The sequence below is a fragment of the Cricetulus griseus genome, chromosome 6, assembly GCF_003668045.3.
Source record: "Cricetulus griseus strain 17A/GY chromosome 6, alternate assembly CriGri-PICRH-1.0, whole genome shotgun sequence".
NCBI classification, from domain to species: Eukaryota; Metazoa; Chordata; class Mammalia; order Rodentia; family Cricetidae; genus Cricetulus; species Cricetulus griseus.
This window is the reverse complement of record NC_048599.1, coordinates 114,091,345-114,115,304: the sequence shown is the minus strand read 5'-3', so window position 1 is coordinate 114,115,304 and position 23,960 is coordinate 114,091,345. Positions and strand designations below refer to the sequence as shown.

General features: G+C 40.4%; 1 protein-coding gene across 6 annotated transcripts in view; it reads right to left on the bottom strand.

The window, feature by feature from the left end:
• Positions 1-23,960, bottom strand: part of Rbms1 (RNA binding motif single stranded interacting protein 1) — a 211,102-nt gene that overhangs the window by 26,878 nt on the left and 160,264 nt on the right. For all 6 annotated transcript variants that reach the window (XM_027420336.2, XM_027420339.2, XM_027420337.2 and 3 more), the window contains exons 3-6: positions 18,565-18,623; positions 13,620-13,711; positions 3,181-3,338; positions 1,271-1,350 (exon numbers count right to left, since the gene is read on the bottom strand). In XM_027420336.2, coding sequence (XP_027276137.1) covers positions 1,271-1,350; positions 3,181-3,338; positions 13,620-13,711; positions 18,565-18,623 — 389 coding nt within the window. The remainder of the gene's footprint in view (positions 1-1,270; positions 1,351-3,180; positions 3,339-13,619; positions 13,712-18,564; positions 18,624-23,960) is intronic.

The following is a 23,960-nucleotide window of genomic DNA, read 5'->3' as shown; positions in this document are numbered from 1 at the left end:
ACACAGACAAGCAGGCACGAATTCATCCATTCTCTCCCTGCTCTTGACTGTGGATGCCATGTGAGTCCCGCCACCTTGACTTTCCCACAGTGACAGATTGGAATATTGAGCTAAAATAAGGCCATTGCTGGTTGCTCTCTATAAGGGTATTTTTTTTTTTTTTTAAATCACAGCAATAGAAATGAAAGTAGAATTTAACTCTTTGTGGATTTTCTCCCATTTGCTTGCCAATTAGTCTTGTCATGGACAGGTTATTTTATAGATCCCAAATAAAAGATTTCACTTTGTTGGAAAAAAAAAGATATAAGCAAAAGGCAGATACAATTGTAGGAGAGGAAGGCAGACCAAGACCCCAATGGAACAAGATCACAAACAGCATTAATTTCCTTCTCGAAGGAGAAGGGAAGAGTGTGGTACAGGCATGGGTCCTTTAATAGAGGACACAGAAATCAAGTGGTATTTCTGGTACTCCACATTCTACTCATTAAATAGGAAGTGTGGTCATCTGCTTTGAGCTGTTACAGGACTGTATGGGTGGGTAAAGGGGAGAAGGGAGGATGCTGGGGAGCCTGAAGAACTCAGGACAAACAGTGGTGCTGAATCTGGCTAATTTTTGTATGCTACAGAGAAATGAGAAAATGTTCAACACTAGGATCATTACAGTCTCAGCGTTCTTCCAGTAGGCTCAACCAAAAGTGAATGTACAAGGAAGCCAAGGCTGCCACTAAAGAAAGGACTGCGGTATAAACAGAGCCCAGATTAACAAGTCAGTTCTCAGCAACAACAGGAGGAGCCCCTTGTATTTCAGAACAGGCCTCCCAGGAGTCTGGTTGTTACCTTGGCATAAAATGCTCCCTGAGGTATGGTGGTTTTGATTAAAGACAACACAGGCAGGATGATGCTGCGGAGAGACTGAATCCTAGTGTACATAAAGTGTGTACATAAAGGACCATAAGAGGTGAGAACAGAATGATGTTGAGCTCTCAGGGGATGTGCCCAGTCCTGGGAAGGCTCCTGAGGATGGTGGAGAGGTGGGTTAAAGGATGGCTGCCGGTCAAAAGACAATTCTACAGGGCTTTGCAAGTCAGTGCCTTACTACAAGAGTTGACACTCCAGCTCTTCCTGGCTGATGCATGTGTAGATCTTATTTGCCAATGCAAACAAGTGTTAAAAAGTGAGAGGTTTTGGATCTTAAGAGCCACTGTGTGCTCTTAAGTTACATACATGCCATATAAAAGATGATTGACAAAACTTTAGGCAAACAACATACCGGAAACTCCTGGTGGGGTCTTAATGAATTTTCCATTAAAATGACCAATTACAGCTTCGCATTTTTCTGTTGATTCCATCCTAGTCATAGAAAAATAAGACATACATAAATAGTACATGCACAGCACTAAGAGACTTTGTATAACTACTGCTTTAGGTTTGGAAATGAAACGTAGCAGTAAACCATGGGTATGACAATGAAAAAGAAGACTTACTCTTTCATTAGCAGTTGCTTTGGCATTTCTACAGTAAAATAACTGATTACAGAGTTGTTATAATTATAGTAGACAAAGTATTCTGAGTTATAAAAGACAGTAAATTCCATGAAGTGTTTCATAGCAGTCATATAAAATATGATTTTCTAATGGTTGAAACTTAAAAATTAATTAAGAATAATTCATAATTTTCTTAGTCATGATTTTGTGTTAAAAATAAGTTGAGAATTTTTGTTTTAAAGATGGTCTTTCCTTTTATGAATTCCCATGGTAATGGCTCTTGTCAATCAGAGGATGTGCCTTATGTGTTTTTAACTTTCACTCAGGGTTTAAAATTAAATGAGTGAACTTAATTATGTACTTTGTCATCTTGACTTTGGAGGAGGAACTAAAGGCTGGAGCCTAATTTTACAGTTTTTTTTACATCTACAGGTGACTAAAAACATTTGAGAAGCACTTCTGGGGACTTAATTACTTGGATTTGCTTTCCTTCAATGAAAGCATTCAGTCACCTACTCAAAACTCATTATACTCTGGTTCACTCAGCCACACCTTAGTTTTAGCAAGCAGTTATGGGTCTAAAAAACAACAGAATTCCAATGGACTCTGTATGGGTGCTATCAGTCTATAGGGGTGGCATACTTATCCGCATTCAGAAGAGCCATGGAAGAATGGCATGGGGCCGGACCACCAAATGTCTTGCTTGGAGCCTTTTCACTAATGAAGTAATGAGTGTGCTACTGACACTGCTGGCAGGATGTCTGGGTTTTATTCCAGTGACTAAAAGCCAACAGAACCAAGTTGCAGCCCTTGCCTTTGTGACTTAATGGTGAGGTGACAATGTAATTAATGCTTTAACAAATAAATGCTTTCTTGACATCACAAGTTTGTGGTAAGATGCCAATGTCCTTTCCACAGTTATATAAATGTCAGTATTTCCCCTCTAAAAATTAGTTAATAATTTAATGCATGCTGATATTATCTGTCAGTGCCCACTGCTAATAAATTCTTAAATAATTCTCTATAAAACTCAGCTTTTGTGTAGAGGCTTTAGTATTATAAATCTGCCATGAAACAAGCTCTTTTTGTCTAATTTAATTCTCTAGAAACAAATTTAGCCACTAAAGTATCCTTTCTAGGAAGAGGATAAAGATTCCATAGGAGGGGCAGGGATGCTTCAGTTATACCTAGAACAGTCATTAAAAACAAACAAAAAACCCACCAAAAACCAAACCTGAAGAATTATGGCTTCTGAGTTAATGAAATGGTTATATATTATATCCCTCCATTTCTTTTTCTGAATGAAATATTTACTTAAAAAAAAACTAACTAAATCAGTGATTATGAATCAGATTTCTATCTGAGAAAAAAGATACTGATTTATCAATAAGCCTTGGGAGACTGTTCAATTGTGCATAGTTATAAGCATCTTGAAGCAAGGAGTCAAGTTGTTAGGACCATGTGTCTAGGGCCACTGTTCTTGTGACAGTTCGAGTACTTAGTATGTTTGGTTTTTGGGGTCCAGAACTTCCCAAGGCTTGGAAAATCTTACCTGTAAAGTCACATGCAATCTAAGTCTACAGTCTAACTGGCTTCCACGACCCTGGCTCAGGTATTCTCTTTCTGGTCATTTTTCACTTTCTAGAATGACTTAGTAGAACTACAAGTATTCATAAGGAGATGGCAGCATGCTTACCTGGCAAAGCCAACACCACGGCTGGTACCACTGGAATCACGCAGGACTCTTGTAGAAATAACTTGTCCAAAGGGTTTGAGCATATTTTCAAGTTCTTGCTCATCCATGGACAGTGGCAGGTTAGAAATGTACAGGTTGGTAGGATCTTGTTCCTGTTGCTAAGGCAGAACAGAAAGTCAGCTGTCACATTCCAGCAGAAGGGAGACATGCATGTTAGCACATTTTATTCAGTCTCTGGCTCTGCAAGTCCTTTAAGTGCTACATAGTGAGACCATGGCGTGTAAGGAACACTTACGTCAACCTTGGACACTTGAAAATTGTGTCTGAGTCTTGTGCAAGCTGAACACACCAGGCATGGTCCCCAATGTCATCCTCAGTAGATGTGGCAGTGGCACCACTGGTTTGCACTGAATTGGAGAAGATGCTCTCACAAAACAATGTCAGCAGCATGTAGTGACTCCAAGATCAACTAGCTGTGCTGTTTTCACAAGTCCATGTCAAGATCACTGCTATGCAGGAGGCTAATACTGCCAATAATTCACCTTAGAGATCCGTGAAGAAAGATTCTGGACCCACCCTGTGGAAATCCAGTACAGGCTGGGTTCAACTTCCCCTCCATACTGCTTTACTGTTTCTTTTTCTTGATACATGGTCTCACTACGTCACAATCCCCTAGCTTCAGCTTCCTGAGGGTCGGGATTAGAGATGTCTGGCACCACCACATTTGGCTCCTTTCTATTTTAAACAGTGGTCACCAGAGGAAAAATGATAGCTTCCAACTTAAACTAGAAACTATGAGCCATAGCAATCAACACAGCACTATGAGAACAAATCTTAGAATCGAGAATAGATAGGGAGGGCAGGTTGGGTCAATCTTTGTTCCACAAGGGTCATCTGTTATCCATAGGCCAGCAGACTGCACCTGCTGGGTACTGGATTAGAATTGTAGAACCTCAGGTCCATACTGCACTGGCAGAACCGGAAGCTGCATTTTAACAGGATGCGCAGCTAATTGAAAAGCACATCAAGTCAGAGAAGAGACACTCTCTCATCTGATCATTTCCCACTCAGCCTTCCTTTGTTACAGTGGGATCAGCTGGAACCAAAGATTTGTGACGGAACCGTGAGATGACCAGTGACTGCAATGCACACATACAAAGAGTATGCTATTGAAGCCACTAGGGGAAGCCTACCTGACAACCAGAATATTTTCTGACTGAGTCAAAAATTCACCTATGCAACTGAGGTTGGCACAACCTTCACTTAAAATTTTCCTTTGATCTTATGTTCCCCGTGCTTCTAGTTTTGAAGATGAACCCAGGGCCATGAGCTTTCTAGGCAAGTGTCCCACCAAAGAACTGTATTCCCAGGTCTCCAATTTTATCTTTACACATTCAAGCACATGAGCTGACTTCTCTTTAATAAGCGCTACTGGTGAAGTCATTAATTGATGTCTTAGCCTTTGGCAATGGGATAATATCCTCATTACGACTTCCTCGATTTCGAAAGTACACTGTTCTAAAATATATGTGAAGCATTATGCATGTTTGCATTTGTACAGTCTTTCTAATGTACCTTAGCATTAAACAAACCTGAAATGCAATGTCTCCTTTTGTATAATTTTTAAGTAATACCAAACACTGATCCTTTGTGCCCTGTTTGTATGTTTGGGGGCTTTGGAGCTTTTGTCTGGTATGAGGTCTTGGGCTTGACTTCTGGTACTATATACATGAATGAAGAAATGGATGGATAACCCACTTAAGTAATTTAGTTTCCTACAGAATAATAAATGTCCTGGTATTCTGGAAAATTAATATGGGCAACAAAGACTGCCCTTAGAACTTCCTGGTCCAGGTAAGAAAGGCGGCAATGCATAACCAGGCCAAAGGCATAGAGCATTGGCTCTGTGCCCAGATGATCTAGGTTCTAGGGTATGTTATGTGCAGGTCCAATAAAAAATGAAAAAATTCAAAATATTCAACACCCACCAACTGAGAAATCTCCTTCATAAACCATTCCCAGGCCAATCAAAACAGCACCTATGTATACTTTCTAGCTGAGATTAGAAGGGTTTAGTGTGGTACCACCGGTAATCTTATACTGAACAAAACATCTTATTGTCAGTTACATAAAGTATATCTTTAGTGTTGAAAATATGCCAAGTTATTTACACAGATGTAGGGCAATGCATACAGTGTTTCAAAATACAAGGAAAGACAAAGCTGTCTTCATGTGTTCAAAGTTCTCAAATTCTCCTGAGGTGGGGTAGGAGAGGAAGCCTTATCCTTTTATTTTCACTTCACTTGATACCTGTACCAACTTCACCCAGTAATCACACAGTTCCTCCGAGAGCCATCTCACTTTGGGTCCAACCTCCCAAGTCTCTGAAGCTTTCTTTGTTCCTGTGGAAACCTACACAAGCAGAGTCACTGCTCCTGAAAATAGCTTCATAGAAAAAGGGCTCTTCCAATGTATGTCAGGCATCCCAGAGTCTCACTACAAAGGAACTATGACCCCAGTCCCATCTTCCAGCAGCTTACAGACCAACAGAGGGGAAAGGAAACATGTGTGGTGAAGGCTTGGTATGTACAAATCACACTGCGAGGATGGCTCGGGGCTCTCTTAAAGATGAGAGGGTAAGTTTGTTGAGAGAACATGGGACATAGAGAACAAGATAAGAGGTTGAAACAGACTGTGCAGTGGTACCTAAGGAGGTGGCCTTATTTTGTCAGTTACTGCATTAGATTTTTTTTCCACTCCAGGAGTGCTAACATTGAAGAAAATGACCACATAGCTTTGTCCTAGCTACAAACTTCCTTGAAGCCCTTTGCTTTATCTTAGAGTTCATGCCTATGAGTGCAACAGCTGTAGAGGCTGAGGAGAGAATTGCTGTAAGTTGAAGACCAGCGTGGGCTACACTGACCAAGCCTGGGCTACAATGACCAGCCTAGGATATAGTGTGACACCCTATCTTAGCATCTATCCCCACCTAACATGAGAGCCTGCTTCTACAACAATTTGGAGAGAGACAAGATCTGGAACCTGATACAAAGCACCATGTTTTGGGAAGTCTTCTTCCCTGGAGGTGTGCTAGGAGAGGATGGAGGAGGGGTGGTCTTCTGACACTCACACTCTGAAAAACAAGAAGGTTCCAGAGGCACCAAAGTAGGGGAGGGACATGAGTAGGATTCCTAAATCATGCTTAGGTTCAGAATAAAGCTGGAACTAGCTAAGAAAAGGTCATGAAAATACTTTTTAGACAAAGATATGCTGCAATGACCTAAGTGTGTTATGTAAAAAATGCACACAAAATTCTTTAGACTTTTGAAATTATGATTACGAAGATTTCAATGACTTCCATATTCAAGCATGCTCACAGAATTCTTCACACATTCGAGTCTTTTTAAAGGGGAGTTGACAAGGTCCACATGAGTACTTCCCAATGTGTCTTAGTTGCTTCTGGAATAAATATTAATGAAAGCAATATATACTTTATAGAGTTTTAACTTAAGGTTCATCAATAGGGGAAAAGCCCCACAAATATTAAAATTATTAAAACCTGAAGGGATCTGTGTTTGTGTTTGGCAGGTGGGGTGAGGGGGTGCCAATCACTCTGACAAGAGTAATATACAATGGACTCAATATATCTAAATATTTCCTTGACTTAAAAAATTATCCTGGGCATTTGGACTCAGGAGCCTTTTGCATGCTAGGCAGGCACTGCACTGCTGAGCTATGTCCCAAGTTGGCAAAGAGTTTTGGTATTTGTTTCCCATAGCAACAACCTTATCAGTTAAGTTTCCCCATTTGGGATGACCACAATAGCTAGTATTATATATTCTTTCTTTCCATGTGGTTGACCTGTCCTGCAAACACTGCCCACAATGTTGCAGTAATTTAAAACTTAGAACACAAAAGAATGGGATGAAACCCCAGGCTGGTTGCCACCAGCCACACACATACCTCAATCAAATCCTCTAAATGTCTATGAAGTCTCATTACTGTATATATTCACAGGAAATGAGACATAGGGTACTTATAGTAATTGGTGATGTTTTGAATGGAGATTAATTTAGTCTCTTTAAAATCTTTAAACAACCCTAAGTGTTTCATTATGTCAAAATGATAAATTGCCATGTCTAAAAAAGTTATTCTGGGAATTACAGGTAGCCAAGAACAGTGGGTGCATGGGCCTCTTATGTCCCCAGGCACAGTGGGGTTCAGGAGCTTTTCTAACACGTGGAGAAAGAAGTCCCACACTGGCTGTGAGAGGGCTAACTGGCACTAATGCTCACTTGAGTAGAAAAGCCAGGCTTTGGAGGTCCCACATGGTGTAAGGCACTCAGTCATCATCTGAAAGAAATTAACAAAACCCTCCCTGTGCTTGTGGAATGGTTCCTAAAATGCAAGAAAGGGACTTGGCAGGAGGAGCAGACATCTGTTTTTGTCTGTTTTCTCTGGTACTGAATAGGTTCACCCACCAGCAGATCGCCGCTGACGGGTGTGTGCCTGCAGACTGCTCAGAGCGTGGTGGGCCTCCGGGTAAGGGGAACTGAATTCCTGCTCATTTGCCTGCTGATCTGTTGAGAAAAGTGTGCAAGCTTACTATTGTTGATTGTCTGCTGACCCCAGAAAGCCTAAGGAGGAGACAAAGAAAGGCCTACAGGAGTCATTCTGTCTCAGGTAGCATCCTCAGAGTCATGCCTTGTGTCTTTTGTGCCAGATGTGTCTTTCTTTTAATAGAATCTGATTTTTGTTTTTTCTTTTGAAGGCAGGGTCTCACAGCTGGTTAGCCTAGGCCAGACTGGAATATACTATGTAGCTCAGGCTGGCCTCAAACTCACAGCAATTCTCCTCCCTCAACTTTCCACATGCTGGGACTCCAGGCATGAACTATCACATCTGGCTTAGAATCTGAACCTTTTATGTGAAAAGAAGATATACATTTGAAACATCTGTTATGTTTCACATACATCAGCTTTCCAAGGCCATTTATTTCTGTTTGTTAAGTTTCATCAGGGTACTACTCCATGGACATAATTTCCAAGCATCCCTTTGCTGAATGCCCAGTGTTTATTCAACCTTGGAATAAAGTCTTTTCTCTTAATTAGTAGATACTTTTAATCAGTAAAGCAAACATTTCATGCCCACCACATAGCAGGTACTGAGCAAGGCTGTGGAGCTTACAGCATAAATGAGAAACAGCCACTCTAATGTTCTGTTTACAGTTTTGAAACTCAGTTTTAAGTATCTGTGGGCTCATACCTCAGGGCAGGTACCCAGTGTGTCAAGCAACACTGTAGCTCTGCCTCCCCTCAACTGAGTGCCCTTTGTTGTTTCAGATCACACAAGGGGGGCTGATTTTAATATGTGGGGTTTTAACACAATGTAGCAACTCGATTCATTCACTAGAAATAAGAGGACAGTGACTCTTATTTCTAAAGTGAGACCACACAAGCCACACTTAAACTTCCTTTAGAAAAATTCTTTCCCCAAAAGATGCACACCAGGTAATCCTTAGAGAATGAAGTTAAGATCAGATACTCAAACCCATGATTTTATGGTAGAGAACAAGAGATCTGCTTGTATTTAAAAAGTAATTTCTAACTTTATTTTTAATTAAAGATTTTTGTTTTATTTATTTATTATGTATACAACATTCTGCTTCCATGTATATCTGCACACCAGAAGAGGGCACCAGATCTCATTACAGATGGTTTTGAGCCACCATGTGGTTGCTGGGAATTGAACTCAGGACCTCTGGAAGAGCAGTCAGTGCTCTTAACCTCTGAGCCATTTCTCCAGCCCAATTTCTAACTTTAAAGATAAAAAAAAAAAAGAAACCGGGTCTTGAAATTTATATTCTGCAAAATGACACAGTCAGCATCCCTGAACATGCACATTGGTCCTCCTATGAATGATGGAGAATCACGGCCCCTGCAGAGTGGGGCTTCCTGCCTCCTGGAAGCTGGCATTCAGAGTGCATCACTGATATAACCTACAGAGTCAACCTATACCCAAGACTGTTTTGAATAAATGCACTGTAAAGAGCCTATCCAATACACTAGGCTCCTCAATACTACAGCTGCTAGGATAGTATACAGGCCCTGCCTTTTTCAATAGGCTGATAAAACAGACTTCTAACTCAGTTTCAGCAATGGGGGTTGGTGTTCCTAGGTTCCACAGTGAGAAACCAGACCACCTAGCAAAAGCCTTCAAGAATCTGGCTGCGGTTGGAGTAGGATGAGTGGTTGATCATGCAGCTCTTATCTGTCTGGAGGAGACACAGAGGCTGAGAATGACATTTATGTGGAGAGAAAGGTAGCCATGTTCTCAGCCTCCACATGTGGTCTTTTACCCTCTCATTAGCAGCCAAATAACAGGGCTTTCACAGGCCTGACAGAAAGCTTGATCTGTATCTCACCAGCTTGCAGGACACAATGGGTCCATGCATGATTCAAAAGCTGAACAACTGAAAGGGAGAAAGCTGACTGAAAGGGCCTACCAGAGTGGCTGGGAAGTAGTTACTCTCTTACTAATGGTTGGCAAAGGTAGATGGGAATGAGGCCTCACTGGAAGCTGGCTTGGTAATACATAGGATAACCCCAGCACTCAGGAGGCAGAAGTGGAAGAATCACCACTCAAAGTCACCCTGGGCTATGTGGTGAGTCCCCTCAAAAACCCAAAAGAAGTGGACCACACTGGAGTGAGTGAGAGTTCCCTAGGAAGGCTGACTGGGAGGGCAGGGACAGACAGCTCATTGGAGGAAGGCTGACAGTTAGCTTGGGGGATGGGTAGAGAGCTCAGAAAAATGCCCAGGGTACTTTACAGAAACAACATCTGTGTGTTGCCCTTGAGAGAAAGTTAGCCAGACCGCATCACTGTTAGGCCCATAGACCTTCCCATCTTCTGCTAGTGTTCCAACTCCCAAGGGTTAGAAAACACAGCTAGGGAGCGGAGACTAATTAAGAACACACGCTGCAAGGGGCACACCTGACTAAGGGGAAGGGAAATGTCACCACTGTTACCTGATACTCTGAATTTCTGTGCAACAGGACTGTGTACTTAAATTACAAGCACTGCACATCATACATTAATACTCTCTTCCTCAAGTGTTTAGCTTCAAAATGTTAGTCAAATGTTAAAATATTTTACATTATTTTAGTAAGAAAAAAATTGTAATACATTACATACTAGTCACAACCCCAACCAATCTTCTAAAACTTAATTAGATTTAGCTACAATGTAACTAAGGCCATTCATCATGTCATTCTCCATGTGCACATAATAAATGATCATTGTGATGGAAACCTTCAAAATGCTGCTTCCAGATCACCAAATAATCAATACTGTTGCCAGTAGATAATTGCAATGTAGTCTGTGATGCCCCCTTTGGAACCAGCAACAGCCAAGCCTCACACATTTTGTAGAGCTCTGGGCAGTCTGTGAAATGTGGACACATAACCCCACATTCTACATGCTGCATCTGAAGTGGAGTGATGCTTCCCCCACAACAGACTTTTATTTAAACACCACGTTGAATGAGGTTGAATAACATGAATACAGACAGGGTTGGCTGTAGATGTATTGAAAGAAACGCTGTATTTTATGGCATTTAGGAGTGAAAAATCAAGAGAAGGGACTTTCTGCAATGGGAGTTGTTACAGGAGCCATGGGACCTCTCCTGGTTATTACTGAAAGAGAAGGGCAGAGCTTCGCAGAGCAAGTTATGGTTTTCTGGTTAAGTCCTGCTTATTCATGTCCAGTCACATGCCAATTACAGGGTCAGAAATATGCCACAAGTCAGACTCCCTGTGTTCACAATGTGCTTACAATCTCATAGCTGTTCAACACCAACACTGGGCATGGCTCATATGCCAGGCAATCATCTGAAAACTGGATGCTTCCTAGTCATGATTTCTGTTTGCCTTAACTTCTACTCTGGAGGTAAAGAATGCCCAAAGGCCAACTCAGCACCAAGATTACAGAGAATGATTACTTTAGGAAAGGGATCCTTTTTATGAGTTCCTGAATCCTTTGTCTGTGTTGATTCTTACTTTCAAAGTATTTCTATGCTGGCAGCTGTAGAGCTGCAAGCAGCTAACTTACTCTCAGGTCTTCTCAGGTGGTACATGTCTTCCTATAATCCTTGAACTACCATAAGCCTTCTTTCCTGGGCATGTAAATGTTACTCAGGGAGTGACTGTGTGATGCTATTCAGAAGGAGCCAAGGACAGTACCCAATTATTTCCCTCTGCACTTCATAAAGCCTGGTAATAGAAAAGTACTGCTTCTTTGAAAAGAAGACTGGAAATATCATACTGCTGAATTTTAGGCTTGAATGTTTGCTATAGAAACTAATGCAGAAAAAAAAAAAAAACACAAACCACGATTATCTTCCTAAATGTGCTCTAGGTACTACATATGTGTAAGGATATCATCCAAGCCTACATTTGCTCTGTAAAAACCAGGACAGTTAATGTGACTTTGAGATGTGTTTAGTGTGTGATGAAATTTCTGTTATAGAATATAACACGTAAGAGATGCTTGGTCTTTCAAGGCTTGCCTCTTTCTGATTCTTATTTTTAATAAAAATATGAATACTTGAAAGATACATATGGGTCATGTCTGTAATCCCAGTAGTCAGGAGGTGGAGGTAAAGTGTCAGAAGTTCAAAGTCATCCTCAGCTACATAGGGAGTACAAGGGCAGCCTGGGATATGGGAGACCCAGACTCAAAGAAAAACAAAACTCACTGAAAGTAAGTTGGAGAACAACCTGAAGTCTCTTTAGTTTTAGGATAATAACTATACTGGGAGACTCTGTTCATGCTAAACCAACCCTTCTAAGTTCATCAAATAATTTAAGGCTTTAAGCATTTTATACATTTGGAGGTGTATGTGCACATGTGCTCCAGTGTGCTTATTTGTATCAGTCAAGTTGTAGGAGTCAGTGTTCCCTTTCTACTACATTGGTCCCAGGGGTGGCAGCGAGTATGTTTACCGATGGTGCCATCTCCAGCAGTATACTGGCTTTGATGGTGACTGTGACGTGAAAGTAGACACAGACTAGTCCATTCACATTTCTATGTGATGACATTCCTAGATTCTAGGTTTTTAACCTTGCAAGTTAACTAGCAAAAGAGGATACAACTTGGAAAAAGCATTATGTCTTACGGTAATTATAACCCAGGCATACTGTGCTAGAATGCTTATGAAGCATGAAACATATGGCCTCTGGCCTCTGTTTTCTAGTCCTTGAGTATTTAGGCACAGTCCTCACTTGGAGGAATATTTCAACAATATTCCTCACCTAGAATACTTGAAGTTCACCAGACATACGTTTCAAATAAAGTCCATATAAGACTACAGAAGGACAGGTTCATATTACATAAACAACCAGCATGTAAAAAACATTTGGCTATTATACAGGTAAAACAGCATCTATGGTATACATTTACTTCTAGTCTTCCATTTGTATAAATACATGTGTGAGCCAGGTATGTATGTATGTATGTATGTATGTATGTATGTATGTATGTATGTATGAATGTATGTATGTATGTATATCCCTTCAAATTATGGCATTCTATGCACAATTACCTTTTCTGTCTTTAATTGTGCATCAGTGTGTGGAGGCCAGAGGTTTACATTAGATGACTTTCTCAATAGCTCTCCACTGTATCTTTTTGGCAGGGTCTCTCACTAAACCTGGAGTTCACCAATTCAGCTAGACTGGCTGGCGAGCAAGCCTGTGACAGCCTCTATTCCCTGTCCAGCACAGAGATTCCTGAAGTATTCCACCGAGCCTGGCTTTTTGCATGCCTTCCAGGGAGCCGAACTCAAGTCTTTATGGTTGCATGGCAATCATTTTACCAACCAGCCATCTTCCAATCCCCTCCCCCAATTACCTTACTAAATGAATCTTCTGGTTATCACACAAAGGGATGGGTTTCACTGTGACACACACACACACACACACACACACACACACACACACACACACACACATATATATATATATTTGTTATTTACCCTCCTCACTCCTTATCTCTTTTTGCTGGTTTCCCTCCTCTCCCCAAATACTTATTCTGCTTTTGAGATATACATATCCCATTACCTTCCCTTTGAGGTGTGCTTAGATGGATTAATTCTTTGGGCCATTGCCCAAAGCTCTATTATAAAGCTCTATTTTTAGAAAACAGTATCGATATTAAAGCCTCTGGAATTCTGATTATTTAAGAAAATCAGGTGCTATTTCTGGATTTACTTATAAGGTTGCATAAGTTACTATGTAAAGTATATACATTTGCCAGACCTCCTTTAGACTATGAGAAAGAAAGCCTTTGCATAATTTCTATTGCTGAGGATGCCTGGGTGCATGGCAGTGTTAGGAAGGTCGGAGGGGCAGCAACCTTCAGGAACACAGGCCTCCACTCACCTTTGCCATCTGAGCTTGGACTCCACTAGCCTTCAGAGCAGAGACAGCTTTCTGGGCTGCTGCAGGACTGTCGAAGTCAACAAAACCATAACCTGAAATTCAAAAGACACTCTTCTTAAGACACTACCTTTTGATTATGTGAAGTGATTTTTAAAAAAGGACTTCATTTTGGCTCTGATATAAGTAGATGTGTCCATGGTGCAGTGGCTTCAAAGCATCCCTTAAAAGTGTGTGTGTGTGTATGGGTGAGTGTGTTTATGGGTATGTGTGTGTGTGTGTATGTGTGTGAGTGCGTATGTATGTATGGGTGTGTGTGTTTATGAGTGTGTGTATATGGGTGTGTATGTGTATGTATGTATGTGAGTGTGTTTATGGGTGTGTGTGTGTGAGTGTATGTGTATGTATGCATGGGTGTTTATGTGAGTGTGTGCGTGTGTATGGGTGTGTATGTATGTATGGGTGGGGACTTGAGCTTTGTATTCTTAAAGATCTTCTCAGGTGTCCTATAGTTGAGTTGGAAAACACCTGACATTTAAGTTGCTGATCAAGGTAAAATAAATAAATGAAGGAGCATTGGGGGTGTTGTTAGAGACAACTTCAGACAACTTCTAAAGGATATAACAAAAAGATGGAGCTGTATGACTGAGCTAAAAAGTGATAAAAACAAAAAATAATGTGTTCTATAGACTATCCCTTAGTTTTCTAAGGTAAAGTAAGTATAAACATTTATACTAAAATATAAATTTTAGCACATAGTAAAAGTACTCACTTATCTAAAATAACATTAGCTCTCTTCAAAATAAAGGAGAGAATGAACATGCCTCCAGATATCTGAAATAGTTATTTTATCCATCTCTGTGTAAAGACTAAAGATGGCACCAGCAGGCAATATAGCAAAACACACCTATGAAAGGCCACTTCGGTGCTCATTTTCAGTGTTTTCACAAACAATGTTAATGAGTTCATCATGTATGTTCCAGGCCACAAATCAAAACAGGAAATTAGGAGGGGGAGGGCTGAGGTGGGTAGGTAGCATGAAAATATACACATGGATGGCACCTAGTGGTGCAGACTAGCAAGAAGGACTGCCACAGGATAGAACAAAGAGCCCATGACACTTGTACATCCATCAGAAATCACTGCATGAAAACAGACAATCACAGTTTTCATTGCAATAATTCTTCATACACTGAGGAACAGGCAAGCATATTTAGTGCAATTTAAGACACTAGCTAGAAACCTAGCCCAAATACCATGAAATTTTATTTTTATATAGGCATATGTCTCTATTATACCTGTGTGCGTACATAGATGTATGTGTATTTATTTCCATTTTTAAAGTTTTCCTTTGAGGCAAGGTCTCACAACATAGCACAGGCTACCTAGGACCTGCACTCCTCCTCAGCCTCATGAGTACATGCACTGCCACATCTGGCTCTCAACTTAATTTTAATAAGTATCATTGGAAAAAGAAAGGCACAATTTAGTAGGTTGTGAAGGAGAGGAGCCAGGCCTATTATTGATATTTAGAATTTATGAAGTAATAGTAATTTTGAGAGTGTTGTGCTGGTGTCAGGGGGATTGATTCTCAGGCAAGTTCTGCCTCGGTTTTTCTCATACAATTGCACAATTTCTGGAGATCATAAACCAACACCCTGCTACCCTGAAATGATGCAGCCCCTACTGATGTACACTTCCTTTTACTATCTCTGCCACCTCCAGTACATTACAATAAGCAGAGCATCTCCACTATGATGCTATTGGTTGTACTTGAAGTTGCAGTCTGCTCATGTTAATTGGACCATTCTTTGTTTTTATTGTCTTAATAAGAGAAACACACTATTATTGCATTCAGTCATTGTTAGCATGCATTTCTGGCCTTTGTTGAATCCTACTCTAGGAATTCATAACCATTTATTGAAGAGAAACAAAATAGGTAGTCATGCAACTGTGTGCTGCCCATTTATCTGTGCTACTTTCAAGTAAAGGCAAGACCTATACAATTTTATGTAAGGTTTATAGAATTAATTAGATCTCATTGTATAAAAAGGGATGCAGCTGTCTTTGAAGGTGGGGCTCACTAAGTAACATGCAGGTTTGCTCACTGATGACCCAAGGACGTGAAAGACATCAGGTCCCAAGACCATGAGTAGTCATATTCATCTTGCTTACTGAAGTCTGCCCCCATTGTGAGATGACTGAACACTGGGCAGAGTCCTGCTTTGTATTTCTGCTTTGGTTTCTATCAAACACATATTCATTCTTTGACAATACTTTTTTTTCTGCCCTCACTTTATCAGACTGATTTATACCCACCCATGTTATTCTTATGTGTTAATGTACATCCGTGCCCTCATCTGTAACTCAGTTTCTCAGTCAAGTCTTTGTGAACTTTTCTGCCCAAGCTTGCCTATGACATTACTGGTACAAACCTGTTGCTTGCTAAATTTTAACAAAAATTGAAATATAAAATACCAACTGAATTTTCAACAACTAATGCACCTTATTTAGATTTAACACTTTCTTCAGCTTAACTTGCCCAAAATAGAGCCCCCAAATAAATGACCTTCTATGATCTTTTGGTGTCATATGTGAAATACTTGAATATATTTAACCTCTAAAAATTGTATTTAATACTTGAATATATTTAATCTCTAAAAATTGTATTCAAGGTGGTGGTGGTGCACGCCTTTAATCCCAGCACTTGGGAGGTAGAGACAGGTGCTCTCTGTGAGTTTGAGGCCAGCCTGGTCTACAAAGAAGTTCTAGGACAGGTTCCAAAGCTACAAAGCTATATCTCAAAAACAAACAAACAAACAAACAAAAATTAACATAATGTTTCTCATTTATAGTAATTCTCTATAATCTCTTAAGTAGTAATTTATCTATACTTACCCAAACTATCATATGTGAAAGACTACACACACATATACATATACCGACCACAGCAAGTTACTGTAGGTGGCATGTTATCTGGCTTTATAATAACCAAAATGTTACTTCTCATTTGTCTCAACATTACTTCCCCCATTATTTGTTCTGGCCTTCGTAACTTTATAAACCCAGTCTTGATCATCTTCCCTCACCTATAGTCCGCACCCTACACAGCTGCCCACTACCCAGACACTAGTGAGACTGAGAATCTTGGAAAGGGCCATACCTGGCCCCACCTTCAGGGCAGTGTTGCCTAAGACCGGCTTGATGAGGAAGGTGTCCGGGAGACTTGCTGGATGAAACATGAGCTCTGAACCAGCCATACTTTTGTTTAGAAGCCTCATCAATCTCTCTACTTTATCTGTGGGCACTTTCCAATCATGCAGCTTTGCAAATGGTAGTGTGAGATTAGCTGTCCTTCCTTTTTACTCAGGCCCTTGCCCTGACCACAATGAAGATGGAGTAGAATTCTGGCTTCTAAGAAAGAGGCAGCCATTGGAGAAGAGCACACAGCAGTGGCTTTCAGTCTGGTGCTAGAGAGTTCAGCGGGGAGGACGGGTTCTCCCATACTCAGAGTCAGTTCTGCCTTTTCATCACTATGAACTGCCACATCAGATTCTTCAGGAGTGAGGAAGAAAGGAGGGAACTATGGTAGACTAAAACCATTTATCCACTGTGATTTCTCTCCCAGTTTGAAGTTCACTTTTGAAATCAGCTTCCTGCTTTGTGCTTGGCAAGAGCCTATTTTTCTCCATAAAACCAAAAGACAGTGTGTGTGTGTGTCTGATCTCCCAAATCATTTATTGATGCTAAATAAGACTAATCTTGGCAACAAAGTGCATGCATTTCTGCATGCATTTTACTCTCTCTGGTTTAATTCGTTTTAAATATTTATTGGGTACCATTCTACATAAAGCACACTCTATTCAGTGTCCTAAGGCAAAACTGCCTTAATATGCCATGTTGATTAAACACGGGCTTAGATATTTGCCACAATAGCTCCTTTAAATCTAGGCACTTTGAAGAGGAAAGAATACAATGAACCACTTCAAGTCTAGATTAAAGGAAAGGACTGGCTTACAAGGGGAGGCCTCACCCTAGGCTTCATTTATGTTCTCTGCCTTTTTCATTGCTAAGCCAATGCTCCATCACCACTACTTGAAAAACTGGGGTCTAATTAATGAGGAGATTTGCCTTCTCTGCCTATTCCTGTCAACCCTGCTTCAATTCCTGGGGTCAGTAGTTAGATTCAAAGTCAGCTGACTCCATTCTTCCATTTTCCTAGAAATCACATGCCTATTGTTAAGATGCAGGATCATTAAAAGTCAGATGCGCAGAGCATCTGCACTGCCCGGCTCTGGACGCTTTCACTTGAAGCTCAAGGAGCTGGATGAGCTCATCCTAATTGCATGGAAAACTGAAGGTCAGTGCATCAAATTAATGCAGCAGCATATTTCAAAGGGGCGCGTGACCTCCCTTCCCTGGTACAATTTGGTCAGTGAAAATGGTTCTCTCCTCCCTGCCGCCAATATTGTCAACAGGCATTCAGCAGAGAACAATCGGGAGTATTGAAACATGTAATTAAGTACTGCTTAAAACTACTCTATTCTAATTAATAGAGCCAATTTACACAATATGTAATCTTTTCAGTTCTTTGGTACAGTCCAATAGTCTCCAGTAAGCAGCTCTAATCTCCCTGGGCTCAGGAAAGAAAAGCTATTCTCTAGCTCTACTCCCCCCTTTAGAGGCAGGGGCTAAATGCCAACTTGTATTTTACATGTTAACTCTACTGGCGCCAAATCCAGAATTCTGGCAAACTGCTAGTTGTGGGGTTTCCAGCCAAAACTCCATGAGGGACAAAACAAATGTAAGCAATATGCTGACATTGTGCAAGACAGAAACTGGGTGGCACATGAGACTTGCTTTTTTAACACCATGAGGTTAATTGTGAAACCTAAGACCTTTCCATCACTGGCTATGACCGAGGAAATGACTGCCCCCAGAAACGTACCCTTGCACTTGTTGGTCGTCTTATCCAAAATTGCCTTCGTGGAGACGATTTTCCCATATCTAAAACAAAAGGGAACAAGGAGAAGCCATTAAGGAAGTCTTATTCATGTTGAAGTCCAAAGAACACACTTATTTTTTTCCCCAACATCTGAAAACTTTAAAGGACAAAATGTTCTCTACTAAGGGGCACACGATGAGAATTCTGAACTTAACTAAAATGGAATGGCCAGCCTTCCCCTTTGAAGCTCTGTATTAAGCCTGATGTCTAGCTTTGAAGAACAGGTACTTTCCTGACAATCTTCAGGGAAATAAAAATGCACTGTATACTCTATACAATTTTTTTTCTCCTTTTGGGTAACATTATGTCTGTGGTCAACTACAAAGCCAAACACAAGGCCACAGATCTATTAAAAGTTCTACAACCCACACAGCTTTTATGATATACAGACAGAAGAAAAGTTGTTGTATTATTCTGTTCACTCTGGCTCAGGGAACAGTGCTTTGTGGTCATAGGCTGGGAGGCAGCTGTAGATGTATTATGTTTAACAAACTTAAAAGACAGTGGTAAGAGATAGGGTTATATTTTTTTTTCATTTGCCAAAGACTTCCACATTTATAAATGTTACAAATATCAATTTCTAACTCAGTAATAACCATTAGTATGTCGAGAGTGAGCATGCCCATGTGTATAAGATGGACGGTTGAGACTATGAGACTGAATAGGGATTACTCACTTATTTAATGATTGTGTACATGAGAAATGGGGTTAGAATCCTTATGGTGTCAGAAATCGGGGAGAGGCAAAATGTGGACTCCTCTGATTTAGTACACTGCTGCTAGTGGTTAAATGTAACTTATATACACATGCAGACACTAAATCTGCACCCTCTTGGAGCAGACGCTGAGGAGCAGCACAGTTACCAATGCTTGTTTTATAACAACTCAGGTAAAAGTTTGCAAAATATTTATACATTTTAAAATCAAAGTAAACTCGAGAGAAATATGCAGGACACATTTCATGCATCTAGGGCCCGCGTTTTCTCACAAATATATTGGTAAGTTCTAGAATTCCAATTTCCTGATGGCTAATTTACAAGTTTTCAAACATGTTCTCTTTTGCCCTTCTCATGACTGACTTTTGAGGGTTAAAAGATGGAGTGAGACTTATTGCTGGGGAATGTAGCTGGGTAGTTGAGCACTTGTCCAGCATGTCACAAACACACTGAGGCACTGGAGAGGGAGATAAAAGAAACTCAAGTGTCTTGAGTATGTTAGGCAGCCTAAGAAATCTGTATCCTGTTTTATACTACTCTGAGTGTTATATACTTATAGTTGTATGTTAAAAGCAACTGAAATACATTTGTCTGGAAGAAACAAATGGGATGAGCCACCTCTCTTGTCCATTTAATTCCCCTCCTTCCACTCCGTATCATCATGTAGTCAAATGAGTTCTAACTAGGCATGAAAGTAAAGATAATTTAAGGTTCCAATGATAATTACATCCAAGAGGCATAATGCAGCACAAACACCTTCAATTCCCTGAAGAAGCACTGAGCATGTATAACAACATCAACTTGGATCACTACATTTACAAAAATAGATGTAAAGAAGCACAAATGTCAAGAACAAGGAAAGACACAAAGACTACTCTTTAGCATCTACTCAACTTCCAAGGTCACATGCTTCATTATTTTCAGAATTCTCTCATTTGAAGGCTTCAATAAAAGCATTTCTTAGATTTTGTCACCCACACATTTCCAAAAGCAGAGTAAAGATTGTATGACTCCAGCTTAGAATAAGGGGACTGGCAGTCACTGAAGCTATGCTACTATGCTCGAGGTCTTAGAGCGCAGCCTTTTTGTCAGCCAAACAGTAGGACATTTAGAGGGTCATCAGTTGGCATTGTCCCCTCTGCTGCTGCTGCCTTGAACACATCATGATGGCAAAGACACAGACATGCAAGGGAGTGTGAAGAGGATAACGCTCAGGCCACACTACACCCCTGCCCTACTGAGTTCTTCCTTCTCTGTGTGACATTGGCACTCACTCTCACACCTGCACACTGTGCATGTCTCTTTACCGTGGGAACCGGTACCCACAGGGGTGGCTCTCATTCCATTTCAGTGACTTATCTGGGGCTTCCGTGTCCATTCTACTTCCTTGCCTCCTTCTTCCATCTAGTTTTTGATCCTCAGCCTTTTATTTGTACATTTATCCAGAAATGTAATTTATTTCTTTTATGATGCTATTTCTCTTTCCTGACTTCTTTTTACACACAAATTCTGCAAGAGCTTTTGTTTATGTCTTTACCTCTTTCTTTTTACTTAAACAGCTTAATATTTTGTTAAGATAGCCAGTATTTAGTTAAAAATTGCTTCATGTCCACCACTTTCTAAATCCTATTCTTGAAGCATCTCTAACACATACTCCATCTCCTCCCCATATCTTTATGCAATAACACTTTCACTCTCCCAATCTTCCACCAAGCTCAGGTTACCCTGGACTGAACCAATGCAGCCATTCCTGAATGAAGAACTTAATCATGCTGAACTATCTCTGATGCTTCCAAAATCCCCTCCTTCCCTATGCTGTCTAGACTTACTTAAAAAGCACCAAACAGTCACCTGCCTCCACCACTCCTCCTAAGAGGACCCATCTGTGTAGATTTATCTCAAACGCCACTTTAGACATGTCCATCCCATCTGTCCATTATCCCAGCTTACCCATCTTGATCCCGAAGGACCTGTGCAAATCTTTTTTTCCCAGAAGCCAGCCCTAATTGTCTGATTCACTGAAGAAATAATAAAGGGGATTACAGTTGCCTACCTATGCCCTTAGAGCTGTTCCAAGGACAATGATGAGGTTATGTGTGGTTTGTTATGTACATGCTATGTACTTCATTTATCTTCATGATCTGTTATTACTCCCATTGTTGTCAATGGTCAAAAAAATTTCATGGTTTGAGCCTAAGAATTTGCCTAAAATTCCAAAGTTCAAAAACTGTATGGTATCTAAGTTTTCATTGCAACCTATTTATGAAGTCACTGTGAGAAGCAGCTGGCTCTTCATTAGCTCCACTATGAAAGGAGATTGGGGTGGGGAGGAACACAAGGATGGACTGGATGGTCCCTTCCATTTTGATGCTGACATGGATTTCTCTCTTTCCAAGGCCAGCAGTTTTTGTTTGTTTTAACATGAAACAATCACATGGTTCGAGGTTTACAAAGAAGAAAGGAGTAGAAGAGGCACTTGTGAAATTTATCAGTTTGACTTTCAATTGTGGTTTTCATCAGCTTGTGGGCCAGGACTGAAAGACAGATTTCACAGAGAGGTAGAAAGGTTTCCACTCTGTCTATGGCGTTACAGTCTGTTGCTGTCCTGCACACATCGAGGTGATTATTTGGAGCCACTGAGGAGTGTTAAGGGGTTTCCCTTTCATTAAACATCTCCATGTTGTTCACTCAGAACATGATGTGAAATGGTCATTGTTGTCCTGATAACTTTACTTGTAGCAAGATTTAGTCATGGGGGAGGGTATTACAGGTAGTTATAACTTAATCTACATTTACTATCAATCGCCAGTGTCCAGAAAATTAACAGATGGCTGGGTACAAGTTAATAAAGAAACCCAAACTTACAGCTTCCCTTGGTCCCATTTGCAGCTTAATTTGTTAAAAAAAAAAATCATTAAGGGAAAAAGAGGTACAAGGTACCAGGTAAATGGGGGCTCCTGACTGGGAGAATGCACACTCTAAGAGCACCAAGCAGGAACACACCCAGGAATTCAAGGTCTATGGCTGTGTGGAAGCCACTGTGTCTATGTTATTTCTTTAGGTTTTGACCAACAAAGTAGTGAGGCTCAGACCACAACCCTCTCTACCCTGATTATGACGCTGTTTGCTAAGAGTAGCTAATCCACTCTAGAGGAAGCACTGGCAGTAAACGGATGAAGTGTAATTAAGAGACGTGACTGCAGAATAATTAGAATTTCAAAGGGAGAGGATAACAAGGGAAAATTCACATTCAGACCTGTTTGCTCCTGTGGACAAGGCTGAAACACTGCTCAGAATGTACTAAAAGTTCTTTAGTTTGCAATAGATCTTTGTTTCTTTCTCTCCAGTTTCCACTTACGACTCAAATCAAATATATTGTAGTTTTAATTAAAAAATGATCTGCTGTTGCCACAGCTTTCTCCCTTTTAAACTATTTCTTTTTAGTTTATTCTAATCACAAAGGCAATACATACTACTGGAATTTACAACACAGATATTAGGTTGACAAAACTAAAATCACCAGAAGTCCTATATCTGAATAGTGGTGTACTTCCTTATAGGTTGTAAGTGATCCATGTGCAAACATTCACGTGCATCCTCTCTTCTCCTCCCCTGTTAGGGCTTGGGAGATGTGCGTCTACACCAACCACCACCAACAGATGGCGATCGTAGTTGGTATGTTATCTTAACACTGGTCACTTTAAGGTTTAAGGTACTAGCAGTATTCGGGCCAGACTTGGAATATACTATGATATTACTAAAGCTGTAAAGCAATGAACATAGTAAACAATAGTAAGAAGCACTGTGTATTTATAATGTTAACAAAAAAGAGAAAGACAAATATTGCTCACGAATATAGGAGAACAGCTTATGTTCACTTTAAACTCAGGAAGGCTCCTTAAGAACACAATGAAAGGTAGATAACAGACAGAAAGAAGTAAGATGACATGAAGTGGGGAAAGATGAGAAAAAAATAAAAACATTGGAAGATGATGACTTAGCTAATTTAGGGGGGAATCAAAGACATTATATTAATAAAGCTCTTATTTTTGTGGCATGGACTGTTGAGTGATTGTCTCATAATTTAAACTTCACAACAACTGTTTTCTCTTCAACAGGTGGTATGTGATTTCTACTTTGTACAGTGAAACTTGGGAGCTGAGCAAGTCTGCTCAAGGTTACACAGGTAGTAAGTAGCAAAGATACAGGGCAGAAGTTTGCTTTGGAGTTTAAAGGCCATGCATGTTGACAATTACAGAAACTTGGGTCACCAACCACAGATAGGTTCAAAGCAATTACACTTTGAGTTGTATGCTTTAGACAAGGAAAAGGCAGACTGTCACTGCTAATGTCTCTAGGACTGATGCTGATGACATTCAGAAAGAGGTCACATTGGCCTACCTTGAGGTAAGATACCCCCCCAAAAATATATCAGTGAGAGGAGGCACAACTAGTCTTAAAGTTTATAAGGAGTAAGTCATGAATCTATTTCATGGCAACAAATCTGGGGGCTGTCAATCATATCTGTTCTTGTTATTTTGGAATTGTTAGTGGAAAATTAAAAAAAACCTCATATATAAATAAAAACTTACTGTACTTGGGAGGTAGAAGTAGGTGGATCTCT